The sequence below is a fragment of the Topomyia yanbarensis genome, chromosome 2 (genome assembly GCF_030247195.1).
Source record: "Topomyia yanbarensis strain Yona2022 chromosome 2, ASM3024719v1, whole genome shotgun sequence".
NCBI lineage: Eukaryota > Metazoa > Arthropoda > Insecta > Diptera > Culicidae > Topomyia > Topomyia yanbarensis.
The window spans coordinates 125,975,745-125,997,769 of NC_080671.1; the positions used below are offsets into that span (position 1 = coordinate 125,975,745).

At 36.1% G+C, this 22,025-nt stretch overlaps 1 protein-coding gene across 2 annotated transcripts in view; it reads left to right on the plus strand.

Annotated features, from left to right (window-relative positions):
* Positions 1–22,025, plus strand: part of LOC131681005 (developmental protein eyes absent) — a 145,289-nt gene that overhangs the window by 19,218 nt on the left and 104,046 nt on the right. The window contains exon 2 of one of the 2 annotated variants that reach the window (XM_058961713.1): positions 14,928–16,364. The exons of the other annotated variant lie outside the window; for it this stretch is intronic. Coding sequence (XP_058817696.1) covers positions 16,284–16,364 — 81 coding nt within the window. The 5' untranslated portion in view covers positions 14,928–16,283. The remainder of the gene's footprint in view (positions 1–14,927; positions 16,365–22,025) is intronic. 2 annotated transcript variants of the gene reach the window in all.

The following is a 22,025-nucleotide window of genomic DNA, read 5'->3' on the forward strand; positions in this document are numbered from 1 at the left end:
AGGTTATTAAAAACGAAACAATAACTGAGCTGATTGTTTGCATTGACTTAGAAAGCGTAACTGCAATCATCTTCGCATCACGAAAACTACCGCTGACAAAAAAATTTGCAAAAGATTCACAGAAATCGGATAAATTACAATAATTTAAAAACATAGAAATCTGAAAGAAAGTCTCTTCGGCACAGGAGAAGCAAGTGCGATGTATTTTCTTTGATTTGTTGGAAGCAAGCGTGATGCTAAAATTATTTAGCTCCCCCATATTTATAGTTTCGAGTAATTCTAGTGATGTCATCAATGTTACATTCAGTGCTTCGAAATTTCAAAATCAGTTAACTATTTCTGCTTATCGAAACTGACATTCAGATTCAACGCCTCGGTCATTAATTAACTTTCCAACTGACTGAAATTTCATGCAGAATCGAATGTTTGAGTACAGAGGAAATATAAATTCCTTCACCAACCAAAGCATTCATTTGTTATTATGTGGACAGTTCGAGCATTAGTGAGCCGCGTAATCTATGTTTAGTGCATTTTCGTTCAATAAACAAAATTCAGTTTGCTTCTGAAACCGAACATATACGAACCCGAATGCGCTATGTCGGGAGAATGAATGATGAGGGAAACGAACCAAATATTTCATTCATCGCGGCGGGCAGGAATTGAATTTCAGTTCTCTTTCAAGTTCACTCAGGGATGTCAGATTTAAGCTCTGGTTACATTTGACAAAATTTACGTAAATTGCAAGATAACAGTAATCAGGAGATTTCATTTCGATTAGTGAACAGCCCTATAGTAGATAAAATTCCGGCTAGTTTAGTAAATTAATTCATTGAAACATCTCTTTTGTATTGTCCAAAAATCCATGAATTCCTAAATGAAACCTGTAAGCTTCGTGTGCTCAAATATAATATTTGCTTAATCTAGGTAAATACAGCTATAGTTCTTATTCATGCTTTGTAGAGAAATCAGTAGTATTTTTTGTACACCCTTTATATATCAACAAACAAAATTACTGGTCTGTCTTTTACCATAGTTTCAAGGATCTAGTAGAAGAATTGCCTAGAAAAATAAGCCTGTCTAATGATATAAAAAGTATCAATTTCATAAAAGAATAGTATCTGTTGAAAATCTGAATACTTAAATAGATAAATAATTAGTTGTTCTCACTTGTCTGAAAATAGTCTTTAATGTATCATCATTTAAATTGAAAATTATTATAAATTTGAGTTGAATAGGCGTTGAACCGTTTCTGCGCATCTACAAATCGCCTGCCTAATCAGAAGATCTATAGCGAATTTCGACATTCTCTTGTATTTGTATTTATATAATTGAGTCTTAATGAACTATACTAAATGACCTAAAGTGGCATGCGCGGAACTAATGACGAAGTCGAAGATGTCGTTATAATCGTTGAAGCGACGGGTCATTTCTATTATCGGTTGTTGGCAGCGTAGTTAGTGTTGTGCATTTCAGAGTGCAGCAGTGTTCGAGAACAAAGGACACGGGTTGGTGTGATAGAAGATCGGGAACATCATATTCAGCCATAAGAAGCTTTGACACGAAGGTAGTTTACGACGCGGGTCTACGATCTTCTAAAGTGTGTAGTCCTAATAATCGTCAACGATCTTCGTATGGTTTAGGTTCAGCGGATCGTTCCAAGGCAATTGACGTAACGCATATCGTATGAATCTGCGCTGGACAGCCTCACTTCGTTGGCTTCAAGTTGTATGATGGGGGCACCCACCAGACCAGACCACGTTTGCTAATTCCAACGGTGAAAATGGTAGCTTATAAATTAATAATAAAACCAAATTCAAAAGTAAGAATTCGTCGATGTATCAGACATTTCTTGTATCAGACAACATATTGTCTATTGCCTTAGGAACTGTTTTCACTAAGAAATTTTCAAAATTACATTCAGTTTCAAGTGACTATCGCAAGTCACCAGAACAAGTTTTAAGCCCTTCCCGAAACAAAATCCTGGCTACGGGCCTGCACCGTCCTGCTAATAAATCAGGAATTCGAGATGCAGTAGGCCAAAAATGGCATGTTCACTAGCGCAGATATTGGCAGAAGATCGAACTATTTTGCATACCAGCTCGTAGGTTTTGATCTCCAGAACAACATTGCCGAAGACACATATCTGCTGAATAAATCAGAAACTTTAGATATTGTAGATGGAAAAAATAACGCCCATTAGCGCTGCTTGGCGGTAGAATTCCGACATATGCATTCGTCCATCCAAAAGGTCATAATCTACTGCCCAAGTTTGCAGAAGAAATTAGTGCTCTAAATGATAAGGATAACGAAGTATTCTAATGACTGTCTGTGTTGTTTTCTGTCTGATGTTATAGCACCATTTTTCTGCTCTCGAATTTTATCTTTTTTTTATCGTTAATATGACCAAAATGATAACCTGAGTTATAATCACATGCAACATCAAATGATCAAATTTATTTTTCATTTTGACATCATACTTTGCTCGGGTAACCGACCACCGAACAGTAGTTGGCGACCCCAAGAATGAAGATCTTCCACCAAATAACAACAACAAAAGTATCAATATTTTTTGCACATTTTTATATATTTTGCAAATAAAGAATTTACCCATGGCTCTGTTTAGCTATCACACCGAACAGTATCGTTTAAACGAATTAATAAAATATAGGGATTAGATATTTTGTCTTCGATTTCTTATTGCACACAGGAACAAGAAAAATTTCAGTGTAGCAAAATTATTCATTTTTAATTGAACGATCATTACATGAAAATATGTTTCAAAATTCTTCATCCCAGAAAAACGAAAAGTGACGATGAAAAAGTTTTATAACTTTCATACCCGGTGTTAAAAACGTTCGTCTGGCTTTATTATATATGCAGATACGTCGGTTTCTGACCGACCCTACTTAGTTGCTGCCGTTTCATCTGCCACCCATAACATTAGTGTTTTTGATAAGCAATCGATCGTTATTTTGTACGCCCCGTTTTTTTTTTGCTCAACTACACGAGATATGAAGGGGAATGCAATGAAGCCGAGACTGACTTATCATTATGAAAACATTCACAACACTGTCAACTGCAAGCGAATGACTGGAAAGTTATCTGCCCCGTCAATGTCCAAATTGGTTGCAATAAATTAGCTCGCGGTCATTTCTGGACTCGGAAACGACAAAAAACAGTAACCACCCGCTGAGAGCGCGTAGTCGCGTAGGAGTCTTCGATGATTTGCTGTTCGCCACCTAGTTTGAACCCACGGACCTTCGCTGAGCACAACTAGCGGAGGATTGATTTGATGTATGGGCTTTGGTATCAAGCAGACAGCTCCCAAGAGTGTTAAACAATTTGCCTACAAATGTTCAATATACGCCCAAACTTCGGGCAGGACCTACACGAACGTTCATGTTTTTGATTTTAACACAGACTGGCGCCTGGTATGCAAATATAGCAGTATACTACCCACTCCAATGTTTTACCGAAATATTTCTTAAGTAGATTTCGTTAAGGAAAATCACCCAAGCTGTACATACATTTTGTAAATATTGTCTCTGTGCGTTAATCCACAGCACCCTTTCCCTGAACTTTCCATTCTTAAATATTCTAAGCCCGAAATCCCCTTTCATGAATCAATTCGTTTGTGTACCGACAACTACCTGCATTTACTCGATGCAGATTTCAATCCGCGATAGCCAGCTAATCCTAAGTTCTTGGGAGCATACCAGAAAATTTCAAACTCAGCTGATCCCAGGGCAAATCAGATAATGGATAGCGCAGCTCCGGATGTGACCCGAGCGATTATACCGAGCAGGCATTTGTCATTCAAAGTATTAAAACCTGCCGCCTTTTGCCAGTTCGAATGAATTCGAATCCCAACAAATGCCGTCAATCCTCCGTAGCCATTATTGCAACTACGGACGGACGGGTGCACTGAATAGTCTTGCAGGGCTTGGGCATTGCAGCTTCTGCTGTTTCATTTCGCTCGTCAAACTAGATCAATCTCGGTGCGTCCCGGAGCTGATCCGTTTCTGCCTGCTGGCTGAACGTGAACGTCGGAATGTCTGCGTTTCGTTCGGATCGGAGAGGTGGGTACTGTATGCAATACTACGGGATAATTTGAAACCGTCTCTGGTGAAATTTTACGGTTCACATTTCAAAGGCTGTAATTGGAGATTGTGCGAACCATTCGCTCGTTCGGTCTATGCACATTTATCTCGTTCGCTGTTCAAGAAGGTATGTACGTGTGACAAATTTGAGTGTTAAAGCAACTGCCTACTAAATGGCTGTTGAGTTGAGTTGAGAAGCCTCTACGTTTGCGATGTGGATTTTTTTAACCTGATTTCTGTTATCAGGGTGCTTTTTGAATCAACATTTTAACGAGTGAGTCAGAAGAAGCTGGGATAATTTTTACTTACTTATATATGCATAAGTGGGAAAGAGACATCTGGTTGGGCATTAGAGTGGTTAAAAAGAAGCTTTTCGTTCGATAATGTCCCAACCGGATTTTGAAAATATAAGCATAAGCAACAAATTTAATCTGTTTCTTTATTTAAAATTCCAAACGGAACTGCTGGCACAAGGCGCTTGAAAATATTACCATTTTCACTGTTTTATTGATTTTAACAAGTTTTATTACCATAATATATATAAAAAAAAGTTATGTTTGTTGTTTTTGGCATTTAGTTTTATTTTTGTTTATGCTAATTTAGATTCTTAAAATCAGCACAATGGTCAAATAGTATCAAAAATGGCCATTTTATTTTTCATAAAAACATGAATTTTACGTCGATACCTATTGATATGCATCATAAATGTTTATACTGGAGGTCAATCTTCCTCAATGATGGATCCTTAATACACCCAAAAAATAGTTAAATATTCAAGATGAAAGTAAACGATGCTGTCTCCGAAAACGTGTATTCGAGATGCTTGCTTATAACATTTGCTGGAAGGACATATTAAAAGCACTCTGTACAGCATGTGTACGAGATACCAAAAAAGAGGAGTTAGTGTTGGTAGTCTTTTCTGAAGTTGCAGTCTTACACTTGTATATTTAGACAAGCAAGGGATTTGCCGTTTCTATAGTTATTTACTTATACGAATTTTACTATTTTACCTATTCATTCCCAAAAATGAATGATTTCAAAAATCACAAAACTACAACATTGTTTTCTGGCATGATTTTGCATCATGCTCCGCATTAGAACAAACTAACGTTCAATTCTTAAGGGATTACACCACTGTACAGCACGAAAAAATAGACATATGTCGGAATGTTTACTCAACGCTATGTAAAGATGAATGAAGATCTCGTAAAACGGAATTTATAATAGGTACTAGTGCTGATTTACAAAAAATAAAATTGTTAAGAATATCCAACACAAGATGGTGGTTGGACAGCATTTTCTCGCAGGTGAATTCTTTTGGAAAGGGTCCACTGCCGGAAGTCTATCTCTCGTAGAAAGTTTTATATACAAACAAAAAAATACTAGCCACCCGCACCGGTCTATTGTGTACTTGTAACATAGACACAGCAAAGTTCCGTTGCTCCCAACTACGAGTGAAGTGAAAATAAATTTCGCCGGTTATGGGAGAACACAATCTCGATTGACTTTTCGCAGACCCGTGAAGTGTCACACATACAGCAACATCATATGAGATATGTAGTACTAATAGCGTTCAACTGCTTAGCCGAGGCAGAAAGCTTCGTAGTAAAGAACAGGATCGAACACGACGTATAACATGAAAACGTCAATACCAAGAACCCCGTGTATATCGATTTTGATCTGACGGAAATTCGCCTACACAATCTGACACTTTGTACTCGTACGGATTATATTAACCCTTTCTTGATCAACTTTTTTCTAGTTCATGTAGGGGTTCACATCTATTTTTCCTTGAAAACGGGAGGTTCAAGAATCACGAAAAGTATTTTTTTCATAAAGATCGGTGCTTCCCTCGCAGTGCTAGAAGCTGCTCAATTTTTACCTTCCAATGCTCAATACAGTTCTCCTAGAATGCTTACAATAGTCCAATTGCGTGAAAAAGGTAGCCATAGACAGTTTAAAGTGAAGGGTTTTAATCAGTTTTCAATACTATTGCAACATAACGAAGATATATGAAAAATTCATTTTCCGTCGTCAAAGTAAACTGTCCCTGGCAGCACTGCTCCTTCGGAATACAATCAGACTAATTGCAATAACTTCAGTTCTAGAACAGGTCCTTGTAACTGCTATTATTCAAATGAAAGTCAATAGTCACATTTATTAGTCTTACTTGTTTTTGTGAGCAAATCTTGCCTAGATCAAAAGTTATAACCGTTGTTGTCCACAAACAACGTGGGCATGAAGAGGTTAAAAGATTCAAGTCGAAGTATAGAGAAGTGAAATCCGTCTCTGACGACACATAGAGAAACTTTTTTGATGCATTCTCAACGGAGTTCGGGAGGTTCGAATGTGGCTGAACCACATCATCTCAAAGTGTTATCTATATACAAAGAACAATATGCACATACGCTGGGTCGATGCCCATTACGTACCTGAACAGCACATTATGGTAAGCCATGCGGCAAAACAACTAAAGATATCTCATCTACTACAACCAATACCACCAAACAGCCTTCGACATTTGCTGACACACAGTCAGCCAGCCATCAACCAGATGTGACAGCCAGTCAACAAATAAATGCCGGACAAACTTTAATGCATGGAACCCCCAAGCTATTCGTTAACATATAGGGGATAATGGGGATACATGAACCACGGGGATATTACGTCACATTCTACCTATTTTAGTGCAAACCTTATGCGTTTTGTTAGCTCTGTCGGTAAGCTGACCTCACACGCATTTGCGATAGTGTTTGTTGTCACTTTTACAGATAATCAAAGTTATTGTAGATTAAAAGTTGCCTCAATTGAGACCTGGCGTTTTTTTGGAAAAAGTTTGTGGTGTCCCTTTTGTGAGACTAAACATCGTAAAGCTTTTGAAGTAGGCGTAAAATATGTTATTTATATGAAGAAATTTGCAAAAGTAAATATTTCTTGCCAGCTTAACACTTCGTAAAAATAATGTGCAACTATAAACGCTAAACGCAAACAGGCTTGACTATGAGTGTAACTATGTAGTCTGCGCTAACTTACAATCTTGAGAAGAGACATAGAGTACGTCGAGATAAAATATACAATATCTCGTACCCTACTTTAAGTCGTTATGTCAAAAACTTAAAAAGGACGAGAAACGTAATTGGAAGCTGATTTTGGACAACAAGAGACAGAATTGACTGCTTATCTTTTTCATTTTTTTAATTCGTTTATTTGACACGGTTCAATGCGTTATCACAGTGATCACCTTCCATACAAAAGTCGGACTAAGCCTCAAAAGTGTTCCGAATTTGATGAAAACTTCACATTAAGGTAATTTTGTGATGCTGAATTCATATTTGATGTTTATTTTTTGTTTTTTAATTGCCTCAAAATGTTGTCACCTAGGGTGGTTCTAAAATTCTATATTTACGAATATAAAGTGCACTACATCCGAAAATTCATTTTCAAAAAATTAGGTGTAGTGAATTTTTTAGCAGAATACACATTTTTTCAATTGTTGATAATGATAAGACACATCTATAAATTATATTACGAACCCTGGGTAATCAAAGGCTATCAGGCTTCTCCTTCAGACATATCATGAAAAATCACCTTTTTTCATACCTCGGGGCAGAAAGGGGCAAAACAAGATATTTATTTTTGGAAAGTACACTAATTTTCAAGTATCATGAACAACAAGCGATCTTTCCGAATTGTTTCAAATAAAGTACCAGTTCGACCCTAATCGGACTCTTAACTAAAAAGATATAATCATTTCAATAACTTTGGTATGAAAACAGTTTTTTGCAGAATTCATCATCTATTTCACTTTTGAAGTTCTGTACAAAATCGAACTTTCGTCCTCAGAACTTAATATTTTGAGTAGACTCTATTCAACCTGATAAGAAACAGAGAAAAATGTTAAATCATGAAAAATCTAAAATAAAATTTTTAGGTTTTTTCCGGATAGGCGACACTGTGCGTTAGCTTAAAGGAGCCATGGGTCTTTTATATATTTACAAGATGTAAACAATAAAAATCACAATAAGTTTTATTTTGAGCCTGTAAGATCCCGTGCGCGCAACTTGCTATTGCGAGCGGAGATCTTTTTTCGTGTCGAAAAGATGTTCCTTCTCTCGCCAACTTCGGGGTTATCCATGGCTCTCTCGTTGTCGTTTACGTCCGTATCATCATCGTGATTACTTCCTTGATACTCGCGATCAGATGTTCTTCCTGGCTTCTTGCCCTTGCGGGTCCCGAATGTGAACACTCCATCCTTGGCGGTAGCTTCTTCACTGATGGCATTAGTTGTTGAATTTGAAGTACTTGACGCAGCTTTAGCAGTTGTCATTATTGCCTGAACAGCAGCCACAAATTTGGGAACCGTTTGTGGTTCAGGTAATGATATTGGAGCTTGAGTTTTGGTATTTATTTCTGCAGCTGAGCTTTCCTCAGCAGTTTCTGGACAGGGTTGTCCGTAGTGTGCCGTTTGTTCACAGAATTGGCACGTAGTAGTGTGTCCTTGATATGTACAGAGAGTTCGTTGTATGATGGTATCGTCCCCTTCTGTTTTGTACTGCAGGGTAAGGTAGGAGGAATGGGTTGGTCTACCCGCATTCTTACCACAAAGACACCATTTGAAATACCTGGGAAGTAGTTTCTCCATGTGTCCTCCGTAATAGATTCTACTGCTCCAAAATACGACATGAATCTTTTAATTGTCATTTTGCAAGTAAGTGGAGATAAATCATGTAATTTAACTTCAATATTCCCATTATCCATGTATATAGGGATCTTGATTTCAGCATTGTCACAGACAAGCATGTGTTTTAAATTGTTCTGCGAAATGAATCTTTTCGCCTGGGCGAAGTTGGTGAAGGTTATCAGCACCGCATGCCTGACGTGCTCAAGCTGTATGAAGGTGACTTCCGAACGCCGAAGCTGCATTTTCACCTTCAGCAGATGTTCCACATCACGAATATTTGGTCTTATGCGAAAAGACCTGAAGTCAATGGCCGCTGTGTTAGGCCGAATAATCACGTTTTGTTGATGAAACTCAGTCATCTTGATAGATCACGCAAGAATAAAAATAACGGTATCCTTTGTTCTTCAGACAATGCGCACAAGTAACTTTTTTTTCGTTTACTCTGCACTGGCTCGGACAGAAGCAGGAGCACACTAGGTATTGTGACCGATGCCTTTGATGGTTGAAAATAGACTGACATCCTTTTCATTGTTTAGAAATGAGATTTGGATTGAGCAGTGTGGAAACTCCTTTTAGAAGCTACGAATCAAATCAGTCTGAGATCTCATTGAATATACCTGTAATGTTCCATCGCCAATCACCAGAAACTTGCGCGGATTCCCAAAGACTGTACCACTGACTGTAGTCTAGAAATTAGGAAAGGAAACGACGAAGAAGTAGCATCACTACCGACTCGCCATAAATAAAATTGATCAAAGAAAAACACGATGGAAGAATAGACACAAAATTTCTAAAAACAAATTCAAATAATTTGTGATATGGATTTTATACTACAAACATATAAATGAATTTTTTTTTGCACAAAGGCAGAATGAACGAACTTTTTTTGTATGGTTCTACGTGTTTTTATGATACTCTGGATAATGGTTCCCATGGAGTGGGGATACTTGAGCCATTTGACATACTCAACAAAAATGCATATAATTTTGATAACACGTTACTTTTGTTTACAAATGATATTGCATATAGTAGGGCAATGTTTTTTTTTCATATTCATGCATATAGAATATTTTATCGCAAAAGGTCTAATACATATAAAAATTAATAAAAAAGTGGTTCATCTATTCCCACTCCCCCCCTATAGAACAGAAATAAACATGAAAGAAGAGTTCTATATCAAAGTCACTCAAAAACACAACAAGCATCAAACATCTAACAGCGAGAAACAAAACTCCAGCAACGACGACATGAACGCAAATACGAGCGATGGAGAAGGCAGACAGAGTGATTAGCGACAGGGGGTAAACCTGACCATTGCTCAACACAAAGAAAGAGAATTAATACGAGAAGCAAAAAGCAGTGCTCCCAGAATAGAAGGCAGCAATAATATTCGGTCATTTTTTGTTTTTATCTTTCATGATTTGTATATTACTTTCAACAATAGGCGAATGACTCTTGTGGTTAAAGCCCTAATGAATTGTAATAATAACATTACATAGATTAAATGAATGAATTCTCATTTAATTTATGGAATGTTATTATTTTTATTCATTATTACTCGCGATATTTTCGCTGTTACAGTCAATATAACTGTTGTTACAGTCAATATAACTGTTGATAACACAACGGAAATACGTCCATTGTTCAGCATATTTGTCGTATAAAGAATTATCACTTTCTGATGATTTCAGACGGTGTCGAAAATGCCTATCACATAATTGGGGCTGCTCAGATATCAATTTGAGAGATGGAATACTTAAGCAGCACAAATCTGCATCTACTCGATAGAGAAAACATTTGCAAGCGTAGGTAGTTGAGCAATAGGGCGTAGTGAGGGGTGAGGGGGGGGGGACTTTAACATGTAGAAATTCGAACTGAAATGTTGTCGAGTTGGAATGTTCAGACGAATTATTTCAAAACATTTACACAATATCCTACGCATAATAGTAACGTTGAAATAAAACATACTGTATCCTTTTGCCTTGACTTTTATCAATAGAAGCTATGTTACAGACTGAATCAACTGATGTCGAGTTACATACAAAATAATTCATCTGAACATTCCAACTCGACAACATTTCAGTACGAATTTCTACATATTAAAGTCCCCCCCCCCCCATCACCCCTCACTACGCCCTATTGCTCAACTACCTCATGAAATTGAGCTAAGGCTTTTGAATAATTCATCCAAACATACCAATGTGGTAAATCTAAAATAAATAATGTTATTTTGGAATGCTATATGAAATACCATTGGTACACCCGCAGTGTTGGCAATAAAAATGATTTTTGGCATTTAATTCGATGTATCAAATTTTGAACAGCTATAACTCGGCTTAGAGACATTCTAACACCATACATCCTTCGGCAAAGTTGTTCAGCATATCCTGGACTACACTTCTATCTATTTGTCGGCATACTACAGGAAGAATTGTAGTCTGTAGAATTAAAAATGCAAAAATGTAGGTTTTCCCATACTAATCTCCATACAAATTTCAAACGCAATGCGCTACGCCGGGTCAACACCAATCGACCCCAAATTTTGCACAATTGTTTGGGGCCCCAAAAGGAACCAAAAAAGTGCTGTGCTGAAAAAACGATCATTTTGCCCCACCCTAATATATAGATGAACATATGTACAGTGAGCTAAAGCTCAAGGTACGTTTTTGTTGTTAGCCCAGTGTCGTAAAGAGCTATAGGCTTTATCAGTAGGGTTTATTATACCTTCGGAACTGTATAATTCACGTTGCTTACTGTTTTGTGTTGTGCTTGTATTTTGTTGTCATTTTCCATTTCCCTATCTTTCCCTTTCCCTTCCCATCAGGAAAGTGATGAAACGACATGGCAAGCCATGAATCTACGATTAAAATGAGGAATTGGGCCAATTGGGCGAATATATTCAGGTTCCTAATAGGGAGAATTGACCAGCGTAAAGCTAACGATTTTTTTAGAATTATCTAGATGTTGAATGTCGTGTGTGCGTGTGTGTAAAGGCAGAGCGCCGTGTCTGATTAAATTTATACATTTTTAACAGCATCTTTTCACAGGTCATTGGAAGCAATGCATACATGCAAAATTGAACCTTCATCAATTCTTAAATTCTAGGGGAACCTGGGGCTGTTAAGACCGTGGGGTTAATTCAGACCCCTCTCGATTGCTCTAAACCTGAAATTTTACTTGTATAATCAAAGTATTGTATAATCAAAGTATTGTGCATGAGCATGAGCATGGTGACAGTACAATTCGTAGTTGCTACTTTGTGATTGATCAGAACAAGGAAATCGCACAGAGAACCAACGAACGGGGCCTGGGAGTAGTTATGTGCACGTTTCGAGAATTCTATACTTTGAAATGCCAATAACGGTATACCTCTGCATCTCCGCTTTTGCCACGGGAAGGAGTTTTTGTTAGTGGGATGGGGTAAAGAGCTACACAAATCTGGATTCACCTTGATAAGTGATACAATCTATGCAACTCTAAGAAGTGTTATCTTATGTTTATTGCTCGGGGCAGTCGGCTGCCGAAATATTTTTGATAGATTTATCGTTTGCGGAACTAATTTGCTCGGCTTGTAAAAAAGCAACTTAATATAAGCAACATGCTCCGGACAGCCGACAGTTACCAATGTTTAATTGAATCAAACTTCAGGTAAACAATTTCATTATTCTTTGTTTCTTTATTCCGACGAAACACAACATTCCAAGAACAATGCAATATATGTAAAGAAAAGCGATTACCTTTACTATCTAGAGACATTTATCGAAATAGATATGCTAATGTGTGATTAAATATTTCGTAATATAAGTACTTATCTTTTATCTTGCATTACCTTTCCTATTATTATCAGAGGGGGGACAATTTGACAGCTCATATACAAATCGTTGAAACCACTTTATTTGGGTCTGTGGGTCTAAAATGGCGGATCAATCTTTATTCAAGAACAATTTCTAAAAAAAGCGTAAACTTGTTCACAGTGAAAATTTTCTTGTTCATTTTTTTTACTTTCGATAATTCATTTTTGAAGACTTTTTGGGCGTTTGGTGTTGTTTTGTTATAAAAATGCATCTTTATTCCGATGCATTATTTTTAAATGATTCTTTGGAGTCATCAGCATACAAACAAGCGGCGCTTATACTAGTTAGTAAGCACTTTTATTTAGTCTTAAGATATTAGGTAATAATATTTGTATTGCAATGTAAAAAAACACACACAATGATATTGGACTGTTTTGCTCCCTCTCCGATAAAAAATGAACTGTCATCACTTCTGAATTTCGTGGAAACCTTTGCACCGTACATGTCGCAGCACCTATCAGTTATATGCTATACTGTCAGAAATAAACAGTCGAAGTCAATCCTGCCTTTGTTAAATGTGAAGTGAAAAATGATAATCACAAAACTAAATGTATTTAAAGATTAACGACAAACTTTCGAGAATTGTCATATGTGAAAGATATTTCAAGGGCAATGGAAGAGGAAAAAGTTCACACTAGAAGCGCACTCAAATCAAATCATGCATTTTATATTTTACATTCGGCACAATTTGTAATCCTTAACTTGTTTGTATTTATCTTAATTATTAATTATTATATCATCTTGATTATCTCTCCCGAATGTAAATAAAGAAAACAAGTTCGTAAAAGATGTCACGAAATTATTTTTTCGCATACAAATTTACAGTATCGCAATTAGTGGACGGCGTTCTATGGTGGCGACATCATTCGAAACACGGTGGTTTCATGCAACTTAGGCTAAACGTCAAGTTGCGGGAGGGTTGATTATTATCAAAAGAAATGAAATGACAATGATATATTGGCTACTTTCTCCACCAAACTTTGAACAATGTGTCAATTCTTATATTATTATCATACGCGCGCGTTTTTATGTTAACTGAAGCGCATTTTAACCGGTATAAAATAAGCACTACCGAAATAGCTGAAATGACTAATTTTGTATGTCGAATACACAATCGATAACATGCGCGCCGGTTTTTATATGCTCATTACTAGAACAATATTAGAGACAATAAGAACGAAAATAATCTAACTTAGTTTCAAGCAATAATGTGCCCATTAAATTAAGCAAATGCGAGGAATAAAAAAGAAACTAATATATCTTTTTGCTCACGAACGAATGTGTTTAACATAATAAACAATAATACAGTGCATGTACCACTCGAAAGTACGAAAGTTCTCAATACAATGAGAACAATTATTATAATTGATTGATGATTTAATGGACTAAAATAAACCATTGAATATGTCAATAATTGGACATTTGTTCTTCGTACTGATATGACTACTGCAAATTGGTAACTGGATTTGAATTCTTCTAGCGTTTTGTCAATGCTCAATCCTCATATATGATTAAACAGTCATCATTCCACTCAAACAAGACCATGCGTATTCCCTATGCACACTAAATGCCCAGTGTATTAATCCCCTAGTTAGTCAAATAAACACTAAACAAGCAAAGAAATTAGTTCGCTCAGTCCTAAGAAATTTGAGCTCGATTGGCATCACCCGGCAGATGAGTGTTCTCTTACAAAGTCATCAAATCATTGGTTGGTTGATGAACAACCAAAAAAAAAGGTGATAAGGGAAGCGGACGAAAATATCTGACCACTGACGCGTTGTTTTATTTATTTATAGAGTAAAGAATATTTATGTGCCATAATGCACGATGTCAATAAAAAATCCAAATCTTATCTAGTGTACATCCGGCTTAAATGTTATTCTGGTTACTCTAGTGCGCCTTGTAGCTTACCGTAATAAGTGTTGACGTTCAAATTTGTTCTGATTGTTTGGGTACATATATGTTACCATGCCGCCGCCGGCCAAAAATCCGGCGCTTACACCGTCACACTTCAAAAAGACATCAGCGCACATATCTAGCCTAGAAATGTTTTTAAGAAATTTGATATCCAGTGATTCTAAAAATCGGCATTGTTTCGCATTATTTAATTTTTTGTTTATATTTCAGTTTTACTATTTCTTATATCCGTAAAGCGTACTGCCACTAGTTATTTCTATCATATTTCTTGACTAAATCATCAAAGCACACCCCATCAAAAGCCAAGTCACCCATTTAGAAATCTCAATATGGAATAAATTTTATGTGTTCCTTATTTTCTCCTTTCACCAACAGAAAAGAGATTGACAGAGATAGAGCAAAACAGAACAGCCATTACAAAATAATTACTTCAGCTAAATAATAGCGAAATAATTTCTCCAGCCAAAACTGTCCCGACGAATGTGGTCCGTCTCGTGACGCTGTGCAGAGAAACGAGCCTAATCCATGAGCAAGCCAAAAATACCACAGAAATCTAAAGTGCCTTAAAAATTAATGGCATAATAAAAAACTAATAATTGCAATTAGCCATTCGTGCAATCAATATTGCGCCCTGGCGCCTCGTGCCGGATGAGTTCGGTGGAAAAAAGGACACTAATTAACAGTCGCGCGCGTTGAAAACAATTCATGTAATTGGTTGAATAACAGTGAAAAACGATACACTACGGGTGACCGATGCAACCGACAGCAGGATATGGCCACTTGTAGTGAAAATTGTGCAGAAATGTAAATAGCACAACTTAGCGGCAATTAAGTACATTGATGAGAGTAACTTATTTTCGTTCAGTGCTGGAAAAACGCAATACACACGGTCGCTGCAACTGAATGTTAAAATTAATAAAAATGATTAACTTCCCGCAACGTGCAAGTAATTGATAGCGATGTTAATTCTCCCGCGATTAAAACATTGACGAGCAGAGTACCGACGGGTGAATTACCACGGCTGGAACTCTGCGCAAACGCGTGACAACCAACGGATCTTTCAGCGGGTGTGTACATATTAGTTCGACGCTGGGGTCTGTCAGTCAGCAAGCTTCATTGTTCAATCAACCGGTCAGCAGTTCCGACGGCTGCTGCAAACGTTACACATTCCGAGTTCCCGCTCTAAACAGTCCAGATCGGTGAAGGTCTGACCGTTCACTGCGTGTGTGAATTTCGTAGTGTGATCATAAATCTTTAATGATATATCATCAACGTTTCGTCGTCGTCGTCGACTCTGGGAAATCTCGGCAACGAAAATCAGAAGATAAAAAACGCGCTGAGTGAGTAATTGTGGGACATAAAATTTGGATGTTTTCGCGGTTTCCTTCGCCAAAGACCTAATCGATCTTCGAAGGCGGAAAGAAGTGACATAGAACTTGTCCGACGACGTCCGAGAAATAATAAAAAAGTGACGTAAAACAGTTGCTTCGAAAAGTTGGTCAGCCGATGCCAATCCAAATTTTGCGAACGGATAAGTGAACCGCGGAACAAACAGAGAAAAAAATATCGGATTAAGTGAAGTGAACGCGGCTTTGATATCTCGCGACTCATCGGAGCGTTCCGAAATAAAACCTGCTGCTGCTGCTGCCGGCGAAGTGGCAATAGTGCGTGTGTGTGTGTTTGTGCGTGCGTATGACGAGTGCCAGCTTTTAATGTGAAAAATCGTATGAAATGGTGACATTAATGCCTTGTAGTTACATATCGGCCCCACGGATCTCCATCATTGATAAAATGATAGAGATAGAACCAAAGGTATTCAGCATTCTCTTTTGGGAATTAGTATAAAGGTATTCCTCACCTATACCGCAATAAAGCTGTGCTTCCTGGGGAAACTGAAAACGACTGTGATCCTTTCCTCCCTCTTTTTGACATATACTACAGTAAATAATTTGTACTAACTCTACTTCAGCTGAACCATAGACTTGTTTAGGTTTGTGTGTGTTTAGGGGATGACAATTAACATTTCTTTTGGCTTCACTTTCTTACGGTGGTAGTGATGTTTGGTTTATTTTATAACTTGATCTTAGTATTGATTTGAAACCTCTCTACGTTTTTCATTTTTGAGATACAATCAAATGCAAATATTAAATGTATGCTAATGATATTAAAATTTTTGAAAAAGAGGCATACATTCGTTATGAATAAAATATGCTTCGGATCCATTGTAAATCCCATATTTGCTTTTGATGACATCATGTGTTAAAAATGTTGTAGTGTATGCTTTTTTGGATGTAGAAAGTGTATCGTCGGATCCTGGCTGAATTCAATGACATTTGACAATTCACATGGATGTGAATAGTTTAAAAAATTGAGAAAAGTGCACATTGTTTAATTCGTTTCTAACACGCGTGTTACCGTCATCAAACAAGGAAAGAAGTTTCTTAAAGAACAACTCATGACATAAAGAATGAAACATTTTTTACATTTCTTATAAAAGAAATGTATAGAATTCGCTCAAACTTTCAAGATTTTTTCCGAGGCCCGGAGGGTCGAGTCTTATATACCAATCGATTCAGCTCGACGATTTGGGACAATGTCTGTGTGTGTGTGTGTGTGTGTGTGTGTGTCTGTGTGTGTATGTAACGGACAAATTCTCATTCGTGTTTCTCAGCAATGGCTGAACCGATCTTATCCAAACCAATTTTAAATGAAAGAACTAAAAAACAGTATGAACGCTATTAATTTGTTTTTGATTCTGATGTTTAGTTTCCAAGATATGAATGTTTGAATGCGCAAAAATGGCGTTTTTTGCAGTTTTTTTGAATTATCTGCCGAAATTGACAATATAGATTAACAATTTATATGTTTTTAGACAGCTTTAATACCTAATAGCTAGAATACCTTTCGAACAAGCTATAGATTGTTGAAATCGGACTATTATTAAAAGAGATATTTAACATTAAATGCGGACGAAAGATTTTTATCATTTCCCATAGCCAGAAATATGACCAAAAACATGTAATCTATTATTAACGCCAAAACGGCTTATTTTAGGTCAATGGTATCTTCGGGGAATTTAATGGAAGCAATATGCCCTTTCTTTTGGTATTGTGCTTTTGCTGATTAATCCCCCTATGAGTGAGATATTTTCACAAATTTTTTGGAAGTGATTATATCGAAATGATGTCTTCAGCAAATTTGTATCTCTTACTTCTGCGAATAACTTTACAGAAGACTTCAAATATCTATTTTTAATACTTTAAAAGTTATGGCTTGTTGTTTGTTGATTACTCTTTGTCGCCTATTTATTGTTCAATATAGTAATAATCCATTGAAATAAGCTAAACATTATTTCGATAAAACGAATTTTGTATTTCATTTTCCTATCTACAACCGCTAGAAATAATCACCGAACACTTCCAAGTTGTCTGGAAGGAACTTGATAACTTATCAGTACAAAAATGTTCATTTGTGCGAACCTTCTGACTGCAATTTTTCTAACTTATAACCATCGGATCGATCCGAAACATATCGGAAAATGAAAAGCGAAATAAATAACTCCAAGCAACGGTGTAGCCAAGAGAAGGTTTTGGGGTTTAACACCATACAACCCTCCCCCCCCCCCACAACACCCAAAAAAAAATTGGATTGAAGTTGAAAATTTATTGATGCAGACTGATTTAATTCAATATTACAATAACAATTATCTGATCCGTAGATTGATAACCTGTTGTTGTAAACATCATGAGGACTTTTGATAAATTGTCGGAATGGGGTCCTGATATGTAACTGATCTATTGGTCTTGATTTCACAGTTGTCTAATAGCATCAATATCAAATTCCTGCCTGAAAACATTCCAATAGAAAATTCCAGAGTTCTGTAATCAATCATAATTCTCAGATTTATTTTCAAATTGATCACGTTTTTGTAGAGATGTACTGTTATAAGGGTCTTTATTTAATAGGAAGCGAAGTTAAAATTGATTTAATGTCTATGAAACATAGAACTGCTCACCAAAAATGCATAAATTTCAACATTTGCTAAAAATGTTTTTGCCTTTCTCATTCACTCTAAAATTCGTCGATCTAATCCCGACCGGGAGGGCCGTGTGTCATATGCTAATCGACTCAGTTCGTCGAGATCGGAAAATGTCTGTGTGTGTATGTATGTCTGTATGTATGTGTGTGTATGTGTGTATGTGGAAAAAAATGAGACCTCTGTTAATCAGAGATGGCTGGATCGATTTGCACAAAGTTAGTCTCAAATGAAAGGTACAATCTTCCCATCGGCTTCTATTGAATTTTTTATTGATTGGACTTCCGGTTCCGGAGTTACGAGTTGAAGAGTGCAATCACACAGCAAATTCCCATATAAACTGAAATGAAAAATTTTCAAAATCAAATTTGTATTTTTGATGCCAAATGACTTTATAATGCATGAAACATTGAGATTTGATGTAAACTCGAAAAAATAACGTTTGACAAAAATTGATTTTTTTTGGACTTTGGTACTTTTTTGCTCTGTTACTATTTTCTGAAAAATTAATTCTGCATAATTTTAAAATTTCAAAAATTACGGTTTCGGAATTATGCCGTTTAGACATTAAGATCGATTTTCACCAAACCCCCACCAATTGTAAAATTGGTATTGTAAAAAAACGTAAGTGCGATACTTCAATGCCGATAGGTGGGACCGAAAAAGTAAACAATCGCCAAAGGGACTATATACTATATATACAATCATTTTGTCAATTTCAATAGCAAACACAAATTTTAATTTAATAATTTCAAATACTTCATGAAGTTTTGGGTTTCGATCACTGAATCATGCAATCTAGGATGTAAAAAACACAATAGTTCTTAAATAGGAAATAAAACCAAGTCTGGAAATATGCACTATTGATTTTCTTTGAATGGTGGGTTTTTTCAAGAAAAAGCGTTGATTTCTTAATCCTCAGTCGCGTTGGAAATTTGAGTAAAGTATAAACCTCAAATCGATTCAAAAAAAATTCGATTTTTTTTGTCTCAGTACAATACCCGATCAGAACATTATAACAGAAAACTATCAAAGTTATATCTCATGTTGATATTTATTACTCTCTGTGTTATCTTTATGATATACCGATCAAGAATACAAGAAAATTTATATCAAGATTATATCTTCTGGTGCTATCATTGGATTAATAATATGATATTAATATACGCATACAACGATGATGTTACAGTAAGTTATATTCTTTCACAATTATATTTGAATGCTAACGGTTACACAAATGACAGTCTATATGCTTATACACTGAAGTCTCTTTTTATGCGTCGTAATTAAACTTTTTAAAGCGAATTTTCGAAGCTTTTGATTTTTTATTTGGATGTTCAAAATTCCGCATTTTGAGTACAGACAAGTTTTAGATGCAAGTGGTCGGAGAACTTGTCGGTGAGTATTTGGAAAAAATCCCTTTTTTGTCTTCCTTATAAAAAGCCTAATAGTGTTTCTCTTTGTTTCAATTTTTAATCAAATAATTATTCTTGTTCAAAAATTAAAAATTGTATATTTAGTCTTTAATAAAATTTTCTAACTGCTTCCTTTAGTCTGAATAAAATCGCATTAACATTTTTGGTTTATCGATCTGAGCTCTGAGCTGTTTTAAGATGTAGATGTGTCGAAATGTATTCCCCTTATCATAAATATATTAAATTTCAAATTGCACACAAATCCTAATTAATATCTCATATTTTCAAGAAATTGTGAAAATTGTTATACATCGAGAATTTCAGACGCATGCATTTTGTGCGCGAGACATATACGTGGTTAATCTTGTTTTTGTTTGTTCCAAACTTTCGAGTGGGTAATTCCCCCCTCAGTAATTCTCGAGTGGGTTATACTACCCATACTACCCACGTGTTCCGCCGGCCCTGCGGGAGACTATTCTAGAGGTTCCATACTAACAATTAAGCGAATAAAAAGGAAGTCGATTTGCCCACTAGACGCCCCCCTTAATATTAGGGGAGAGTGGGTACACTTGATCCCACTTTTGTTTTTTTCTCATAACTTTTCAATGAAATATAAATTTAAATTGCAAAATTCGCCATTTTGTAGTCAATCTGAATTGTAAGAGCTATGAATAATATGTAAATCCGAATACTATGCACTGTCAGTAATATGAACAATTTTGGAAATCATGCCAAAACGAGGTTTTTGTAAAAACGTGGGGTAACTTGATCCCCTGCCTACTAGGGCTAAAGAGACAAAGCACACTATGACTAATACCTACTAATATTCAGCCAATCACCTGTCCTGACAAATTAATTAATTAGAGTATCTTTTTAAATGCACAAAAAAAAAATTTATCACCGTAGAAAGTCAAGGCAAGTATTTGAGGTAAATCAGTGCTGTTTAACTGTATTTTCCAACCTTCAGTACCTTATACCGTAATTTGCTCACGGAAAAAAACATTTTAGATTAATTAATAGTGCCAGGCACTTTATGAAAATGATATTTTTCTATTTCTATTCATTTCGAAAATGTTTGAGAGCGCTAATGATAGGGATTAAGTGTACCCAGTGTTACAGGGATCAAAGATACCTATTGTATAAGATGAACAAAATTTATTTTTTTTGTATGTGTTGTGAAACTTTTTATTCTAAAAATGTTTTTTTTCTAGACAAAAGCCCTTAGAAAGTAATCGTACTTGAAAATATTCATATGCAGTTAGTTAGCCTATCTCATACAACCGCTTAAAAAAATTTGTAAAAAGATCTTCGAAATGGATATTAACACATATTTTCTAAAATATAGTACAATTTTTCCAAACCAAATGTTATACATTAGATTTGTTTTTGAAGCATCATAAACGATCAAATATTTCATTTTCTTTTTATATTGTGGTAATATTTGCTGTATAGATTATGAGATATGGTCAGGGAATCAAATATCCCTAAGGATCAAGTGTCCTCACTCTCCCCTATTTATTCTGATCATTTTCTGTTCGATTTCTTTTATTTCTCGTATTTCTAGAATACATTTTAATATTTTATCCATGAAGGTAGTGGTCGACAGTTCGAAAAATGAAAAAGTGTAATAAGAGTAATAATTGCAACTTGTTTGCCGCCAGCTCATTCGACTTCGTGATCACTGGAATAACTACCTTTCTTAACAGATTTCAGAATTCTTTGTTTTCGAGGTAAATCCTTTAATGTAGTCTGAACGCGGTGTGCGTCGGGCAGACGTACTTCAATTGAAGCATAATTCGTATATGCGCGGTTCTTGTCGTCTCTGACGCCATGGCTGACAAGAACCGGCTCCCCTGATTAACGTTATCAGTACACAATTACGTACGTGATGTAACTGTATAAAAGCAACTTTCACTTGAGCTTGTGTCATCGTTCCTGATTGCTATTCCGTTATTGATCGGGACTAACTGAAATTTCACAGAGAATGAATAGATGTGAATGCCTGTGAGTAGCAAATCATTT